Here is a 20131-nt window from a genome sequence, read left to right as displayed (position 1 = left end):
CTCTGGAAGCGGGGCTTCCCCCACCGGCCAGCTGACTGGGGGAGGGGGGAAGCCTGTAAAACCGGGGGATCCCCCTCTGGGACCTGGGGATTGGGAAGCCTAATATCAAGTTATCCACAAACACTGTGACTTCGGTAATATATAATGCACATGTTAGCATGATAGAGTGTAGAAAATAGTGCCGTGGTTAGAGCACTGAACTAGGACCTGGGATAACTAGAATCCCTCACTCAATCATGGAAGACTGCCAGGTCCCTTGGGCCCATCAGTCTCTCACTCTAACCTACTTCACATGGTTGTTGTGGGGATTAAGTGAAGAAGGGGGAAATCATGTGAAAAGCCACTTTGGAATATAAATAAAAAGTAAATGTATGTTCAATGGGTTACAAAATTATCTCCTTTTTTAACTACAAATTGTGCTTTTTATTTTTATTTATGTGGCTAATTTTAGTTAATTTACATTGTTATACTGTTTTAAATAATTGTTCATAACTCATCCTGATGTCTAGATGAAAAGGCATAGTATTTTTCATTTTTAAAAATGGCTCTACTAAGCTTAAAAACATTTATATCCCTATGGAGTTAAAAGAAGAAAATTAAGCATATGATTATCCTTCCTGTTGAAAGCAAACATGCTCAACTTCACCTGCATCAAACTCATTTTTAATAAATGGCAATACTGAAGTGAAGTACAAATTTACTGTATGTTTGCTTCCTAATTAAGAGCATCAACTTAATATTCTTGTTGGCTCTAATATGGGGAAACAGGAGAAAATTTTATTTAGTGCTTTGGTCAGAAATTCCAAAATAGAACAGAAAAGTATTTTGGAGACTCCATGGAAATTAAGCAAATGAAACACATGTTGTTTCATTTATGGTGATTGATGCTTAAATACCGTGGGGGTGCATTTTCAGTTTCAGTGGAAAGTGAGAAAGTTGCACTTTGCAGATGGAAATCCTCAATCAATGGAACAGATCCAAGCCACTGTGTTTCAGCCCATTTGTGCTTCTGGATGAGATGTTCAAAGTACTTGTTCTAAATTAATTTTCTTTAGTTCTTATGGAAGATTTGGGATTGTATCTGCTGTCAAACTCACTAACAGCTCACAAATCTGTTAGTGTTGAAATGTATAAATACATGTATACAAATTGATTCAGCTTTTCTGAAGATCTGTTTTCAAAGAGTATCAATGACAGGAATACAGAAACACATTAGGATCTTGAAAAATATCCAAAGAGACTGTTTTTGGACCGCATTTAAGGTTGATGGATTCTAATCAAAATGGTGGAAACTGAAGCACAAAAATTTAGTCTGAAATGAAGAAATGTGTGTCCTTTAGGTACAATGCAAGAACAAAATAGAAATACAAGTGAGTCAAGCTTCTTTTCCCCACAGTTTTGCTGTTAATGTTCACAGTTAGGCCATGAAAGTTAACTCACAAGGTCAGCAGTAGCTTACAGATTTCAACACAAACAGATTTGTGAGCTGTTAGTGAGTTTGACAGCAGATACAATCCCAAACTTCCCATAAGCATTAAAGAAAATTAATTTAGAACAAATACTTTGAACATCTCATCAGAAACACAAATGGGCTGAAACACAGTGGCTTGGATCAGTTCCATTAATTGAGGATTTCCATCTACAAAGTGCAACTTTCTCACTTTCCACTGAAACTGATAATGCACCCCCCACGGTGCTTCAGAGGGGGGCGGCATGAACCCCAGAGTGGAAGTCAGAGGTCTGTTGGGGATGATTCTATGGTTTGCTATAAACCCTGAAGCCATGGAATAAAATAAGGTTTAATCCAGTCAAAGAGGGAAGTGTTGAGAAAACACCATTTCTCAGCTTCCTCTTCACCCAGGAAGCCTGGCATTTATATTCAAACTCCTCTCAGGTGATCAGAAGTGTTGTATGCAAACATGCATCAATAAGTGGAAGGTTGCAGGCTGGAGGAATCAAGTAAAACTGCCTTTTTTCTGCTGATGCAAGCTGAAAGCAGAAGAGGGATAAAAAGGAGATTTTACATGATTCCACCTCTCAATCTTTGCTTGCAAGCCTTCACTGATCATCAGAGAGGAGTTTCAGGACATATGTCAGGCTGCTGGGAGAAGAGAGAGTGAAGAATAATCCACTCTGTGACTATTTCCCATGAACTCTCCAGTGAATTCTACCCTGTTCCTGTAAGTATTTATTCTGTGGCTAAATTAAATAGGCAAACTAATTAGGCAATACTTTAACACATTTACTCATATCTCATTATTTTGCAGGATTACCTGATGAATAACCTGCTCCCTTATGAACCTGCCCACTCAGAGGGCTTGCTTTGGGTACCTCCACCTGAAGAACCACATATTCCCTTATGAACTTGCCTAACCACTATGGTTATCTTTGGAGGCCCTGCTCTGGATGCCTCCGCCTTCAGAAATCAGGGAGGTGGCAACAAAAGCAAGGGCCTTCACGAACACAGCCCAAAAACTCTGGAACTCTCTTCCAAGTGAGATTCATCTGTCCTCTTCTGCTGCTATCTTCTGCCAGTGGGTGAAGACTTTTTGTTCTATTTTGCATTCCCTCAGTAATCTGACCCTCCTAACCAATGTTTTAATTGTCATTTAATTTAATTGTAATGTTTTAAATTTAATTTCATTATGTATGTATTTTACCTCTGTTTTAATTAATGATGTGCTTTGGGGGGATATATAATTTTTATTATGTGTGTTTTCAATTGTTAGCTGCCTTGATGGCTCTTGTGAGGGCAGAAAGGGAAGATACAAATAAAACAAAGAAAATAAGAATGATCCTTAAAATATTATTACTAAAGTTACCTAGCATTAGTGAATAAAATCCTAATCGTAGATTCCTCTAAAAGAGGCATACTTCTATATAATTCTTATTGCATACTACATGGCAGTTTTTACTATTCTACAACCAGTTTGCTTAGCCATCTGCTCACTTTCCAGAACCCATAATTTCCCCATGAACTATCTGAGTTAGTCAACAATGTACAGAAAGTAAAACAGTTTATGGCTACTTTGTGGATTTGAACCATGGACTTTGTTTGATTAATTGAACATGCAATTATTACAAATCTTAACTAACTTATATGCCACATTAAAGAGAATTTCAATTTTAACTGCAAATCACCAATATAAAAGGCTCTTTACAAAGGTATGAATAGTGGTAGCTGAGAGCAATAAGGTTAACACAGCCTTTGACACACTTATGCGCACATCATATATGGAAGCCCATAAAAGGCTCAGCAAATCTTGTGCTTTTGCTGCTTGCTTGGCATTATAAAAACCCAGGGAGGTTCACACACCTGAAAGATTAAAGACATGGCAGTGGACCATGTTTAGATAGATGGGTCAGACCTCTGCAGGGTATATAGTTTTGTCAGTTTGTTGTTCTCTTTTCACCTTTTTGACAAGAGAAGATGAAGAGAAATACCATGAGAAAGTAACATTTTTCTTGAAGGAGACTCTCCCTCATGTGTCCCTTTCTTCTAGAATCTGCAATGGAAGTGAGATGAATAATGCTTTGCCTCTAGGCAGTGCAAGGGCTCAGGACAGCATCTGGAAATTCTGCTTGGCAGCAACAAGAGAGAAAACCAGGTGCTAGATCAGGAGGTCCAATCAAACACTCATTTGTTATGATCACATTCTATCCCAACTATATCCTGTTCAACAAATCATATTTTGTTGCAATATCTGATTGCAGCCATTGGTTGCCAGTCAAACTTCTGAACCTTCAGGGCAAATGAAATAGATTAACTTGTAAGTCAGATCTAAGAGGAGATGTATGGTTTCTACCATTTGCTGCTGTCCCAAAAGAACTGAAGCCTCCGTTTTCAAATATTTGACCAACCCTCCCTTCCCAGATAAGGAGGGGAAACCAGAAACTGTATTGGAGAACACCATAGTAAGGGTGACTCACGACTGAGGCTTCTGTACAACAGTTGAGTAGCTGTAAATCAGCAAATAGGTATGGTCCAAAATTTGATGGGGAAGCACATGATACAGAAACCCTGCTTAAGTGTGATCAATGCTTAGATGGGAGATCTCCTAGAAACACTATGCATACTGCCATGATAGAACTAGAATGGGATAAAACATCATAAAGTCAATGCTGTTTCTCCTGTACTGGTATTTTTAAAAACTAGCCTATCAACCAACATTTTGTTCCCTCATTTCTGGTGAACTGTGGCTTGGACAGGCAAAGAATACTGCTTAATGGGACAGTATACAGATCATAATAGCATATAGGTGTAACCTAAAGTGCAGGACTTTGAAAAAGCAGGACAATTTCCCCACAGTTTTGGGCAGGGTCCATGCACATTCTGATGAGGTGGTGTGTGAAAATGTTTTGAACAGAACCAAAAGAAAGAAGGAAAGAAGTGGGAGCATGAGTTAAGGTGACAAACAAGGCAACAAACAAAAGGCAAATAGGTTGCAAAAAAATAAGAGGTAAATAATATTTAGAGTTTGCTGTGTCTTGCATTTCAGTCCCTGAATTTACAACACAGCGCGGCTGTGCGTGCTGAGGTGAGCCATGGGTCACCTGACTGCAAGGGACAAACACTAACCACCTATGAAGATCTGTTGTTCCAGGAAATGTATATAAGTGGGTTGTTCCGGGAAATGTATATAATCGGGGACCCAGACCCACCATGTTGTTTTTGTGATGTACTCGTCAATAAAGAATGTTTGCTGTTGAATGTCTCCGAACCCAGTACATTACAGTGTTTTATCAATTAAAAATGCTTAATGCCACCTTACTCCTTGGACTCAAGGTAGCTTATTCAACAGGAAGCAGAAACCAAGAAGACAGAATTGTGACAGGAAAGGCTGGAGAGGGTTAGGAAAGGAAAAGGTTGTAAGCATTAAGAGAGAACAACTACCAGGGATGGTTTGATTTTGGCTTCCAGATTTTGAGTGCCCAAAGCCCACCCTCCCCACCTCTGCCAACTGCTGCTGTCTCCCTTCTAACCCACATGCCTGTGCATCCTTCAACAATAAGCCCTCTCACCACCTGCACTCACAGGTCTCTGCATTACCCACATGCCCATTCCTTGACTGGGCAGTGCGTATACAAGGGATTTCTTTTGTCAACCCGTTCAGCTATTGCCCATCTTTACACATCGCAGCAGATATGCAAAAATAACTTAAGGTCTACAAAAACAAATACAAATTATGCTTACCGTAGTGCATTATGAGAATCTGAGACTCCAGTTGCTTCTGGATCTTTCATGATTGTCCATTCAAAAGCAAGCCCTGCCGAAGTGCTAAAAGTGTTTCCTTTAAACAACAAAAAAATTAAGCATCAAAAACCAGAATAATAAAACACTGTTCCCAAACCCTGGAAACGATCTGTACAAACACAATAAGCAGGAAAAACAGATGGCAAATGAAATGGAACCTTAAAGCACCAGTACCACAGTTTTATTTTAAAGATGGAATAATTACATCCATGGCAGAATTAAATTACAATTCAATTGCCTAGGTTTAAGGAACTATAGAAAGAGTAATTTTGATCACAGTACCCTTCCCTTGACTAGCAGAAGCCAAGTGCAACATACAGAAATGTTTGTGATGTAGGGCTGAGATCATTTACAACCTAACCTAATTTTTTTTAAAAAAAATGAAAGTAACTGATAAGGAAAGCTGTGGGAAATTAGAAATGGTACGAACGCAATATGAATCAAGCCTTAGTTTTCACTAATGTATAATTAATCTTAGTAGATTAAATTTAAATTATTTAATCTTTCAGAAGTACGATTTCTTTTCATTTAACACTGCATGCTAAGAGCTACAATCTGATTGCAAGGCACAATCTACAGAAGTTTGATACAGGCATTCTCAACACCATATATCCGTTTATTTAAATCTATTCCTAGTACTGATAAGTAGTGATAAGTGGGCAGTGTGTCAGAAAGTAACTGTTTCAAGCTGTTCCACTTCCCTAGCCTATGCACATATGAATTATGACTGGTGAAACAAATCAAAACTGGAAGTTAAAAGGATATCTTTGCCAACTGTTATATTACTCATGGCATTAGACCACTTGCACAAGCAGCTGTTAGGCCAAATGAGCCAATGGAAGTAACACTGGAACTCTTTCACAGACTGCACTGCACAGGTAATTGTGTTGCCACAGTAACTTAGGAATTTGCAAGTCTCTAAAATCTCAAGATCTACTACTGTATACAATTCATTAAAAGCTATTACATCAATAGCTGCCAGTTTTGGGGAAAAGGTGATCTACAAACATTCAGGGCCAGCTCTTCATCGCTTCATGACACTGACATCTCATCTCTCAGTGATATTAATTTTCAGGCTACACTATAATGACGTTTATTACCTTCAAAGAAGTTTTTAGAAACCATTGATGTTTATGCCTCCCTCTCCATCAAGCCACTTATAATGGAGTTTATTGTGTTATAACTTTCAGTCAGAAATGGCTGTGTGGCTCTTCTTCTATAAATGTTAATCATGTGACCAAAACTAATGAAATGTGAAGAGTAGAAATGGCATCTAGACATTAATCTAAAGTTAAGAAAATATTCTAGGTGGCATAATGCATTACAATGCAATCCTCAGTAAAGTTAAATTCAATGGATATAGAAAAGTTTAACTTTTGCTTAGAATTGTGCTGTTAGTGATATTCATAAGCAATTTCTCTTAGTCTTTTTACATCAACAATTATTGCTACATAACTCGAATACTTACCATACCAAACCTTTAATGGCATAATAGATTCAGATGAAAATACACAGAATATAAAAATTTAAACTCGAATACTTGTTTTCTTACCAACTCCCAAGGCAGAAACCAGACTGTTACCACAACTAATCTGTAGCACAAATTCATGACTGAACACAATATGAATCAAGCCTTAGTTTTCACTAATGTATAATTAACCTTAGTAGATTAAATTTAAATTATTTAATCTTTCAGAAGTACAATTTCTTTTCATTTAACACTTTCTTTCCCCTCAACCTGAAAAATCTGGGTTTTGAGTTATCACTTTATTTTCAGTTTTTAAAAAATCTCTTCTGCCTGTGTCCTCCTTGTGAAAGCACACTCAATATTGTAATTTCATCGCTAAATTCATATAATAAAATTGTCATGTAACTATTTAAACCACTTATCTGCTTTAATTTGCCTTTCGTCCTACTTGGTCTGCACTGAAGTATTTATAATGTACTTTACTTTGAAACTTGACTGACTACAATAGAATGTGGAATATTATATGCTGCCTCCCCATCTTAAACTATTGTTTAAAAACATAATCAAGCTCAAATGGCTTGATGTATATAAGATACACAGATACATGATACATACTTTAACAGTATAATGCTGAAACAAATGTTGAAAGATAATGCAAAAGCAAAACAAATGATTTTTTAAAAATACAAAAATATGTAACAGTGCTGAAGCTGCATGCTTGCTGCAGACATTCAGCAGACTGAAATTCCTCCTCTAACACTGGCCAGAGAACTGTGATAGCACACACATTATTAGAATATCAGAAGAGTCCTGCTGGATCAGACCAATAGTCCATCTAGGCCAGCATTCTCTTTCACAAAGTGCCCAACCACTTCCTCTGGATGGGTAGCAACAGGGCACATTGGATGTCCTCAATTCCAGTACTTTGGAAGAAGGAGAAAAGTTTTCTTTGTCAATCCACTCCACCCCATGCATAATTTTATTAACCTCTATCATTTGCCCCCTTAAGTGTCTCTTTTCTAAACTGAAAGTCCCAGATTCTTCAGCCTTTCCACAAAGGGAAAGTGCTCTAACCCCCTAATTATCTTGGTTGCCCTTCTCTGTACTTTTTCCAGCTATGCAATGTCCTTTTTGAGATACAGGGACCAGAACTGTACAATGCTTGAATTTTCAGTTGCAGTGATGCATCTTCTTTGGTTGTGAACGCAATGTGAATATAATTATGTTTGATATACCTAATATGCAGTTTGCCGCCCCCAGAAATTGAAACAACACACTCCTATACCAGCATTTGCTCATTAGTCCAATTAATGAGAAAGCATCATTGCTATCTAACGTAGGCAAATATTGATGATATTGATCAGCACCATGACTTCCTTTATTTCATTTTTACCTTGAACTTTAACACACCACTTCTAAATACATATATTTATATTTGGAAATTAGATATTTTAAAACCCTGTCCATACCAGCTTTCCTAATTTCATAGTAAAAAAAAAGGGGGAGGGGGGACAGCAGCCATGAATTTGGAAACAAAAGTGCAGTCTTCACAGCCACAAAAAGAGCAAAAGAGCTAAGATGAAATTCCACCTAATAGAAAAACTCTTACCTTCAGAATCTAATGCTTGAATTTTGAGCTGCAGTGGTGAATCTTCAAGATACAGTTCTTTGGTTGTTGACACGATGTGAATATCATGTATTATGTCAACTATAGCATCACAGCGAAGCACCTGACCAGTCACTTGGATAGGATATGAGAGAACAACATGTTACTCAAATCTGATTTATTTATTTACATCATTTATACTCCAATATTCTTCCTGATGGAGAGTCAAAGTTCTGTACAATACTCTCCCCTTCTTCAGTAGAAAAGAGCAAGAGTCCTGTAGAACCTTAAAGACTAACAAAATATGTGGCAGGGTATGAGTCACTTCTTCAGAGAACTCCAGTGACTCATGAAAGCTCACACCCTGCCACATATTTTCTTAGTCTTTAAGGTTCTACTGGACTTGTGCTCTTTTCTGCTGCCACAGACAGGCTAACTTGACTACCCATCTCAATCTATCCCCTTCTTCAGTTTATTCTCACAACCCTATGAGATCTGTTAGCCTGAGAGTGTGTAATTGGCCCAAGGTCACCCAGCAAGCTTCCACAGCAGACTGGAAATCTAAACCTGACACTCCTAGATCATACTCTGACATTCCAACCAACCCTCATTTTTCTCCAGTCTTTTATCTCAAACACTGTACAATAACAAAACTTGTTTCTCAAGCAATACCCTGCATAGCTGTTATCTCTCATATCTGCAGGACTACCTCTCCACCATGCTCCACCATAACAGCTTTCCTCGTCTGATCAAGGCTCTTTGCAGGTGCCAATCCACAAATGGGCAAAAACAACAACTGCCCATGCACATGAATTCTCTCTTGCAGCCCCCACCTTACGGAACGTCCTGCCTTGAAGAGGTCAGTAAGGCTCCCACTCTTCTGGCACTCTGCAAACTATGCAAAATTGAATTATTCAGGATAGCTTTTAAAAATAGCTAACAAGACTGTGCTATACTGTAATGAAATGGTTCAGAAAGCTGCTGTCATAAAGGGATAGGGACTGTGCACTATCCAGCTGTGTATAGTATGCACTTTCTGTTGGTGCAAGTGTGATCCTACTGTGTAATTTCTGCATCATTTAATATGTCATATTAATGCTTATGCCTTGTTTCAGGCCCGTTTTCAGATTTCTGCAACCCAATCACTACTGTATTGTTTACTGCATGTCTCATCCTGATGCTTGTATTGACTTAATGTAAAATAAATGAATAAAATAAATGTGATTGGGGCATACAAAGTTTCACTCTAGAATGGCTCAAGCATGTCCCTGGGTCACAGTAGATTAATGAGTCATAAACCTGGTCCAAGCCTCTGTACAAACCAGGAATGGATTGAGAAACCTAAACTGGATTACACAATCTGTTTCACATTTTTTGTAGAGTAGAATGGATCTATTCTGTCCTCCATGAAACTTTTTCAATCTAACACTCTGTAACCCCTAAATACTATCTCAGTTTCATCATGTGGAGAGTTACTCTTGTGCATCTTTTGTGGTCTCTTGTATTTATGATTGTAAAACCTGCAAAAGAGATCACTGTTTTCATGTATTCATTGCTTTAAAAAGTCATGATTTATATACAACCCTGCAATAAGTTCCTCTGAATACAATTGGACTTCTTCTGCATAAGCATAAGATCGAAATGTTATTTCCAGAACTGAATATTCGCAAAGAACTCAGGTTACCACTTAACAGTTATTCATATTTCCACTCTCTTCATTAATACACGCATGTCACCCAGGTTCTATCATCAGCTCAAAATGGTTTAACATCTTACAGTTAACTAACGTGTCTTACCATGTTCTCTATCACACATTTCCCCAATTTCTTTTTTTTCATTTTCTCTTTTTTTACTTTAAAACAGCTTGAGCACATTCCTGCTCCCTTGCAGTACCCTCTCATTCTCTCATCTATAGACATATATGAAGTCTTCTCAATCTTTCCTGAGCTGTGGGATATCGGTGCTTGCAATAACGAACACTCCACATTTCTGTCTGAAATGGGTACAGATACGTCTGCTTAAATCATCCCAAATCAGTCTTGAAAGGAAGTATTGCATTCTAGTCGAAATAAGCAGGATGCATAAATGAACTCTGTATAATTTCAGTTCTAATCCATTGTTCTGGGTCTCCCCACAGCCCTGGTCCAAAATTTGAAAGAGACAAGTGGGAAAGCACATTGCTACATTCAGTATATTCATTAAGGGTCTCATGGGGAAGAAGGTTATGTGTGTAAACACTACAGAAACATACCCATAATAAGAGGCTCTACAAAGCCTAACATTATTATACTTACTAACATCTTCAGCCAAAATAATACTTGTAAGACGTGTTGGTTGTGATGATCGTGCTTGGACAACAGCCTTTTGTGAACACTGCCGACTGTCTTGTTCTACAGCTTCAATGCTGGCAACTTCTGGTCTGGTAGAAGACCTTTAAAAAAATTCTTTAAAATCACTGGAATATAATCACTGGAATGTAATTCAATTTTGTATATATGTAATACCATACCAAAATTCTTGTAGAAGTCTCTTAACCTGAAGCAACTCTGTCAGATGGTACTGCATACATACAAAGATTTTGTCAATTTAACCAACGTAAAGATTTGTTCTTAATGGTTTTTCCCCAAAGGAGATTAAGAACAGACCTCTGCTCCATATTTTTATCCAATCCCCTCTTAAAGCTGCCTATGCTTGTAGCCACCGCCACCTCCTGTGGCAGTGAATTCCACATGTTAATCACCCTTTGGGTGAAGAAGTACTTCCTTTTATCCATTTTAACCTGACTGCTCAGAAATGTCATTGAATGCCCACGAGTTCTTGTATTGTGAGAAAGGGAGAAAAGTACTTCTTTCTCTACTTTCTCCATCCCATGCATAATCTTGTAAACCTCTATCATGTCACCCCCACAGTCGATGTTTCTCCAAGCTAAAGAGCCCCAAGCTTTTTAACCTTTCTTCATAGGAAAAGTGTTCCAACCCTTTAATCATTCTAGTTGCCCTTTTCTGCACTTTTTCCAATGCTATAATATCCTTTTTGAGGTGCGGTGACCAGAATTGTACACAGTATTCCAAATGAGACCACACCATCAATTTATACAGGGGCATTATGATACTGGCTGATTTGTTTTCAGTTCCCTTCCTAATAATTCCCAGCATGGCGTTGGACTTTTTTATTGCAATCGCACACTGTCTTGACATTTTCAGTGAGTTATCTACTACGACCCCAAGATCTCTCTCTTGGCCAGTCTCTGCCAGTTCACAACCCATCAACTTGTATTTGTAGCTGGGATTCTTGGCCCCAATGTGCATTACTTTGCACTTGGCCACACTGAAAATCATCTGCCACGTTGACGCCCACTCACCCAGCCTCACAATCCTCTCTGGTCCTCACCACCCTGAACGATTTAGTGTCATCTGCAAACTTGACCACTTCACTGCTCACTCCCATCTCCAAATCATTTATGAACAAGTTAAAGAGCATGGGATCCTGTATTGAGCCCTGCGGCACCCCACTGCTTACCCTCCTCCACTGCGAAGACTGCCCATTTATACTCACTCTCTGCTTCCTATTAATTAGGCAGTTTTTGATCCACAAGAGGACCTGTCCTTTTACTCCATGACTCTCGAGCTTTCTAAGGAGCCTTTGATGAGGAACTTTATCAAAAGCTTTCTGGAAGTCAAGGTAAACAACATCTATTGGGTCTCCTTTGTCCACATGTTTGTTCACCCCCTCAGAGAACTGTAACAGGTTAGTGAGGCAAGATCTTCCCTTACAGAACCCTTGTTGAGTCTTCCTCAATAATCCGCGTTCATCAATGTGCCTACTCATTCTGTCATCAATGTACCTACTCATTCTGTCCTTGCACTCAGTGCAAAACACTGGAAAGCCCCCACCCTCCTGCTGGCATTATACCTTAATGATAGCTTTTTAAAAATATATATACAGTCCCCTTTTAAATCCTGTTTGTCTATGTGGCTCCCCTTCTGGAGGTCAACTTACCTTATTGGGAGCACAAGGAAATTAGGGATCTGAGTTGCTGGTCTTTACAGAGCCCCCAGGCTAAGAGCCCTTTAGCTCTCGCCCTTCGGCTCGCAACAAAGGCTCGCAGCTCTGGCAAGGCGCAGCTTAACAATGCAAAAAGGGTGAGGAACACAGCCGCTCCTAATCAATCAGCAACAATCACCTTCAATCACTTGCACCTTCAGCCCATTCAACCAAACAAACAGCAGTACCCCAGCAACCACAAACTCAGAATTTTCAGCAGTCACACAAATTCAGATATTCTCATCTACTTCCCCAGCTGCTCACCCTTATATCAGTTATTCTCTGCTCTATCTCAGAGCTTCTCTGCTCTCTCTCAGATCTCTCTGAAATGTCCAGTTATATGATACATATATTACAGCTAAATCTTTTTAAAACATGGTCATTCTCTGGGGAAAGTTTTGTCACAGCTTTTAGCAGATAAAAGTGGGGAAATTAAGTAATCTCTTAGACCAGAGGTATCAAACGCAGGCCGGATCAGGCCTGCAGAGGGCTCCTATCAGACCCTCCAGCAACTGGCTGTCTGCTTCATTTTCCCTTGCCTGCTTTTTTTGGTCATCATTTTGTGTTTATTCCCAGATAAAACAGAGCAGCAAAGCAGCCTTTCCCTCTCCCCCCTCCCTTTTCTACATTGTTGATAGAACATCTCAAGCTGCATTTGCTGTGGGAAAGACAGGCTACAAATTTGATAAATAAATAAATAAAATGTATATAAGATTTATGTCACGCTCAGTGAGTACAAATCAGGTTATAAATATTTATCTCAGCAACAAGTTAACCTTTGCTGTCTAACTGATATTTGCAAATAATGTAAGATTGTGACCATCTGAGCATCAGGTACATTATCTGACTATCTTCTGAAGCAATCTTCCTTTTGTGAACTACGGCAAGGGTAAGCAATGGTTTCTCAAGAGTGAATGATATTTTTCTAAGCAATTTCTGCTACTTCTCCAGTGCTCCAGTAATCACTTTCTCATCTTTCCCTTTAAAGTCACTGCACTTCTCAACCTTCCCTTTAAAGTCATCACAGTAGCTTCTGTTCTGTTTCTTTTGTGTAAAGGTAGCACACTCACAAATGCATCTTTGCTCTGGAGAAGAAGAAGAAGAATTGAAGATTTATATCCTGCCCTTCTCCCTGAATCAGAGACTCAGAGCGGTTTACAAACTCCTAAGTATTCTGCCCCCACAACAGACACCCTGTGAGGTGGGTGGGGCTGAGAGGGCTCTCACAGCAGCTGCCCTTTCAAGGACAACCTCTGTCAGAGCTATGGCTAACCCAAGGCCATTCCAGCAGGTGCAAGTGAAGGAGTGGGGAATCAAACCTGATTCTCCCAGATAAGAGTCCTCACACTTAACCACGACACCAAACTGGAGGGGGAAAGGACAGCACCCGTATTCTCTCCCATCAGCACAGAGGTAACTGCAGGGCAAGTTACAGCCTGGGGTTGTGGTCTGCTTTGGGAAAACAGCATAGGAAGCGGGGGAGGGCAAGATATCAAACAAATAAATGGAACAACTTCATCAGGCTCCACTCAGGCCTAGGACAAACAAGCCAGATCAAAACTGCCCTGTTCTTTTACATCCTGCAGTTTTGTTCCTTATAGATCTGGGATTGCACAACATCAAGGACCCAAAAAAGACTAAACCAGGAACTTGAACACCATCATTCCTAAAGATGGGCTGGAAATTAGAAAGGTTACAAATATTCCCATATCTCAGACACCTTCTCCAAACTACACTCCTCCTCCTACCATAATCTGTTGTACAAGAAGCAGTTGCCTCCAGGTCTAGATTCACACATCATTGGAGGATTCTCCTGTCCTCCTGGGAAAAACTGAACTGCACAGTAACTAATGGCCTGTGGATTCTACCCAGCATTCAGTACTAGACAGTTCAGCAACTGAAAGGAAACTGTCAGATACAAAAGCAATAAATCTCCTGTAAAACCACTGGGGACGATGGAATGCTCTTACACCTGCCAACAGCTATACCTTCTCCTTATTGTTTCATAGTATAGTTGGAGGGAACATGATACAGCAACCTTGTAGAAGCTAAGCTGATATGCGTCTGGTTAATGCCTCAATAGGAGACCTTTTGGGAACCCTATGTACTCTTGTGAAGTAAAACGGCAGGAAATAAATATTTGACATATTTACAACATGTTTTAAAACAAGTGAGCATAGATTCTATCAACTCAGACACTGTTGCTTTGTGAGGGATGGATAAGGGATACCCAAAACAAAATTTTCAGCTCTTTGCCAAACTTGAATTCACAGACTACAGTGAATGAAGGCATGCCAATTAAATGGAAAGAAAACTGACTTAAAGATTATTATGTAGAAATATGCAGCATCTTGCACTGCTTAATTACCCAGACTCTCTATAGTTTCTTCACTTATGTGCCAGCTCAATTTGCTCTTCTGAGCAAAAAAAGAGATAAAAACATAGATTAGGAAGGCCAAAACACAGACTACTGCAACTTCCTCCAAATTCTCTTGCACACACAAAAAAAGATGTACCACTCACACATCCTGCCTGTGTTTCAGAAAGCAACCTATGGCTAAAAACAGAACTGCTGTTTGAAAGGGTGCTTCAAACCCTGAACTGAAAAGCGTAATTTAAAATGCGTAATTTTAAATGCTTAATTTAAAAAGAGAAAGATGCAGGGCCAGTGGGCATAAAATGAACTGTTGATATTTTGGGAGTCACCAATGTCCATTGATACAAATGAGCTCTTACTTCAAGTAAATGCCAAAATTAATGAAAAGCAACTACATAAATAGCCCTCTCCAGTGAATGTCTTTGTAAAATTCTTCTAAATCCTTTAGGAACACATTCACTCTTTGTGCTCTCTGTATTTATTCTGATAGTCTTTGGACATCTTCAAGTTGAAGAAAGCTCACTGCATACTATACTGAAATATAAAAACAAATACAAACAACAAAATATTAAATGTTTCCTAACCTATTTTGAAGTCTGCATAAACCAACTGCTACATTTTGAATATAAATTTAATGCAATGGTTATTGGCAACAACAGCAGAAACAATGGTTCAAGTCAAGAGTATTTCTTTGATTGTGATGACTGATTAAGTTACCCAATCACTGTGTCTTTTCTAGTGCATAACCAACAGAACAATGCACATTGTTTGTTATTCAAGAGGCTGAATTAGATCTCCATTGCAACCCAGTCATTAATAGTAGTCATTAATGCATGTGTACACAGCAAGGAAGCAGGACCACACCGTTGCCCATTCTCATTCGTCTGTTATCACCTTTGATCAGTGCACTGAATGTAATATTTAACTAGGATCTATGTGACTGAAGTTCACTAGTACAGGCAAAACTCACACACTCATCAGAAATGGAGAGGCTGCATGCCAAATTCAAGTTGAAAATGTGCACTGGGAAGCGGAAGCAGGAAGGTGCAATGTCACTTTCTACTGAGCATATACTCTACACATATTAAGGTATGTATGAACAGCATATCAGTTTATCTCTCTTATATATACTGGACGCAATAGCATTTGAAATACATTCGGAAATTCTCTTATTCTGTTGCCAGACTTCAACTTGCATTAAAATTATAACAAAAAAAATTAATGAAGTAAACTGTAGCTGGCTAATTATTCTTGATGAAATCATAACCAGGGGTAAAATTCTAGCAAGAGCTCCTTTGCATATTAGGCCACACACCCCTGATATAGCCAATCCTCCAAGAGCTTACAAAAAAGAGACTTCTAAACTCTTGGGGAATTGGCTACATCAGGGGAGTGTGGCCTAGTATACAAAAGAGCTCCTGCTAGAATTCCACCCCTAATCATAACCAACATATTTCAATGTTTTACCTGAAAAAGCTACTTCCTGTTTTTGTCCCTTCATATGGAACAAGAATAAACACATTTGATGCAACACTGTTTCCTGTTCTTTTTCTGTGTATTTTTTCCCTCAAAGCCTTTTAGAAAATCCTACCAAACAATCATTTAAAAAACCAAGAAGCAACAAACATTAAAACAACACTAACACAGAGAAGCATGATTGGTAGCTTTAGTTCACTGATACGTTACATATACTTATTATGAATACTTATTTTCATACTTTTCACCATTTTATCAGGATACCATGCTTTAATTTCTTTTTAACCATTCAAGAATGCATTTCTAAACAGAGTTATATTCTTTCAAGTCCACTGACTTCAATGGACTTGAAAGAGTATATTCTGTTTAGGATTGCATGATTCAACATGTTATTTGCATGTATGCTATGTGGGTGGCTCAACTGAGACATGATGGCAGATTATAAATGAAAACATTTAAAAAGTCAGGGATCAAAATATTAGAAAATACTCTAAGGGTTGGGTCCAAAGAACTAAAGAGTTCTAATTTTGGAAACCCCATTTCACCTGTGTTTTAAAGCCTCCCACATCAACCATTTAGCCACTCTTGAAGGATTCAATTGCGAAAGGGGGAGCTGCAGCTTGAGTGGGAACTCTGTAGAAATTATGAAACTTCCCTTTGCCCACAAAGTTATTAGCCAGCAAAATGTTTTAATAGACTGCCCACTGATAATGCACAAGTTAGCCATTGTAGCCTCTGGGCAACCTGAAAGAGAAGGGGAACACATTTTTTTTTGCTTCTGGTTGGTCACTAAAGACATTTCTTTTCAAAGATGATCAAAGTTTCTCACAATTACCATACTGGCCAAATCTCTGTTTCATATACCTCTCATGACAAATGGGCTCAAGTGGTGGATGCTAGGAAAAATCTCTATCTGCCTGGTACCCTGGAAAACTACTGCTAATCAGAGTAGACCATATTGAGCTAGGTGAATTCATGATCCAAGCATGGTCTGGACTTGGTATAAAGTAACTTTACAAACAAGGAATAAGATCCCATGAACTGAGTGGAACTTCTGAATACATACACTTAGAAATGTGCTATTCAGCTTTATCCTGAGCACACTTCTGCTAAGCAATGTGCACTGAAATCAATCGAATAATTGCATTTAGGTTAAACAAAGCTAATAGGAACTGCATGAAAGCAAAAATTCAAATATTCAGAAATATCATATATTTTATTATCAGGGGATTCAAGGATGGTAATTGTGAAGAAGTGGTGTCAAGAGAGATAATATCTTTGAACTGATTGATTTTAAAACTTGTAAAATGCTTTTAAAACTTCTAAAATGCTTTCCTTTTTCTTTACATACAGTTAATATTCGCAAGGAAGAATCATCCCTGTTGCAACCTAATTCATATTACAGTTCTCTTATCATGGTGTGCTCTGCGTCTATACAACTGGAAGAGTTATTCAAAAAGACCGCCAGATAACAGGTGTCAACTTTTTTACAACTGCAGTCCCTCTTTCCTTGCAGATCTACATTTTTGCCCAAAGATTATTAAATACTTATTGTTCCTTGATATTTTAGGAACTTTGCCCAAAGTGGGATTTTCCTTAAAGAACACACAGAGATCTCCACCATTGCTCTGATACCAATGAAATGTTTGCCGCCAAGACCAGACTGCTCAGTATGGTACCACTGCCTTTTGGCTAATAGTTCATTCTGGATTCCTGGGCAGGGAGGACAAATTATTTGGTCATCTGTGCAAAAACAAACAAAAAAATGCTTGATTCTACCAAGAGCAGTTACCTCTGCACATACCGCTGTGCAGCATGCGTCCTGTAGGCTATTCATTTTGGTTTCCAAAATGGCCTAGGACGGTGGCGTAAGGGTCCTGTGCAAAAGACAACGGAAGGCGAACGGGCAAAGAGGAGCTTGTTTAGGGTATGCATGTGACCACCCTGCTACAGAACTACCCACGTCACGCAAGACCAGAAGGCTTCTTGTACAGGACCCCATCCTGGCTTCCTCGTCCACGCGTCGCAGACCCAAACGCGAGCCGCCACACCTGCGCCACGTGCCTCAGTCGCGCCAGCTTCAAAACGGTCCTCCCTGCCGTCACTCACCAGCGGTAGCATCCCTCGCTTGCTTCCAGGGTGAAGTTGATTCTGGTGCTCGGAGTAAACGGCAAAAGCACTTTGGGGATGTTCAGCTTGGAAGGCGTCACAGAAACGGGCAGGAGAAGAAGCAGCCAAAACAACCCCCAGCGTGCAGGGGCTGCAGACGCCGCCGCCATCCCTGCAGTGAAGGCAGCTTTGCTGTGTCCGAAGGGAAAGAGTCCGGCTGGCACTGGGGTGCCCTGGTTCTTAAGCGCTGCCAGAGCCAAAGGAAAGGGAAGTTGTGGGCAGCACCACCAACTGCCTCACAAGAATCACCCGCCTCGAGCTGCTATTCGAGGGACGTCACGGCGCGGCCAAAGGAAGGCAGAGACCCCGCAGAGGGCTGGGCTGCGACGGCGGGGAGGGAGGGAGCGCTCCTCGGGGGACGGAAGGAAGGCCCTTTGCCGGCGGCCGAGGCAGCAGCAGGTGCGCCGCTGGGGTCACGTGGCGGCGCCTGGGGACACTGGTTGCCTCCCCGGCCTCGCGGGGGAAATACATTTGCGTTTGTTTGTTTCAACACCGCTAATTGAAGTGGCTTCAGGCTTCTTTCGCTTTAGGGGTTTATAACTGAGGACAAGAGAGGAAGCTTGAAGGAGGAGATCCAGCAAGAGTTTCTCTGTTCTTCTTCTTGCAGCTGTTTCTGGCTAGGGGCGGGGGGAGTAGTTGCCACGCCTTCAGGATGGGTATGTTACAAAAAACCCCTAAATCATGAGCCCTGAGCTGTGTACAGTTGTGCTGGAAGGAATGCAGAGACGACGCTGGCAGCCATACATTGCAGATTGTACCTGATGCATCCTGTGCCAGAAATAAAAAATCCCACAGTTTTCTTGAATTTCTGTCAAAACAGAATTAGCGTTGGGCTCTATGGCACTTTACACTCCAGAACTGTACTAAACAGTTTTTATGTGTACTGCTAAATTTGCTTCATAACTGGATAAGTCCACCATATATGAGGGAAAGATACCTTAACTTGTAAACAGTGTCAACTTTTATCAGTTCCATTTTTAGACAGCCCACAAATGCTGTCTGGGGTACAATGGCACCTATATAACAGTTCCAAACTATTTTCTGTTATGTGGACATTGACAGAGGTACTTAATAAGTCCTTGTAAATTTCTCACATTTGATTTGTAAGGGAGAAAAGTAAAAGCTGGATCTACAGAGATCCTCATGAATTCATGTGATTTTACATTGAAACAAAATAAAGCTACCGTCACACTGTAGACCATGTCTTAGACTATAGGCAGCACCACAAAAATCATACATCCACTGATTTGTTTGTTTCAACACCAGTGCAAAAACGCACTTTGAATGCATGGATCCTCAAAGTTTTTGCTTTGGGTCACATCAACATCCATGGGCACAGCTTGCATCACAGTATTCATGGCTTTGTGGTGGCACCATGCAGCAAAAACATGGTTCTGAAGCACAGATCCTCATGCATCCTCTGGATTTTTGCCTTGGGTCACCCAGTATCCAATCAGATATGTCCATGGGCAGAGTTTGCACCGCAGAAATCATGAATCCACGGTTTTGTGGTGACACCATGGAGCAAAAACATGGTTTTGAACCATGGATCTTTGGGGGCTTTGCTTTGGGTCACCCCAAGCTCACCATCAAATTACTTATCATGTCCATTGGCAGAGCTAGCATGACAGAAATCAAGTACCCACAGTTTTCTTGTTCACCCCATAATCATCATTCATCCACATATCATGTCCGTAGCCAAAGCTTGCAACATAAAAATCACATGTTGGGCACTTT

The 20131-nt window shown here is 39.9% G+C and overlaps 1 protein-coding gene across 1 annotated transcript in view; it reads right to left on the bottom strand.

The window, feature by feature from the left end:
* Positions 1 to 18683, bottom strand: part of NUP210 (nucleoporin 210) — a 155498-nt gene extending 136815 nt beyond the window's left edge. The window contains exons 1-4 of the mRNA XM_060239833.1: positions 18335 to 18683; positions 10623 to 10759; positions 8332 to 8463; positions 5195 to 5291 (exon numbers count right to left, since the gene is read on the bottom strand). Of these exons, the coding sequence (XP_060095816.1) occupies positions 5195 to 5291; positions 8332 to 8463; positions 10623 to 10759; positions 18335 to 18504 (536 nt within the window). The 5' untranslated portion in view covers positions 18505 to 18683. The remainder of the gene's footprint in view (positions 1 to 5194; positions 5292 to 8331; positions 8464 to 10622; positions 10760 to 18334) is intronic.
* Between the last annotated feature and the right edge of the window lie 1448 nt (positions 18684 to 20131).

This window comes from Heteronotia binoei, chromosome 5 (genome assembly GCF_032191835.1).
Source record: "Heteronotia binoei isolate CCM8104 ecotype False Entrance Well chromosome 5, APGP_CSIRO_Hbin_v1, whole genome shotgun sequence".
NCBI classification, from domain to species: Eukaryota; Metazoa; Chordata; class Lepidosauria; order Squamata; family Gekkonidae; genus Heteronotia; species Heteronotia binoei.
Note: the sequence above shows the minus strand (reverse complement) of the source record. Positions and strands in the feature narration are given on the sequence as shown.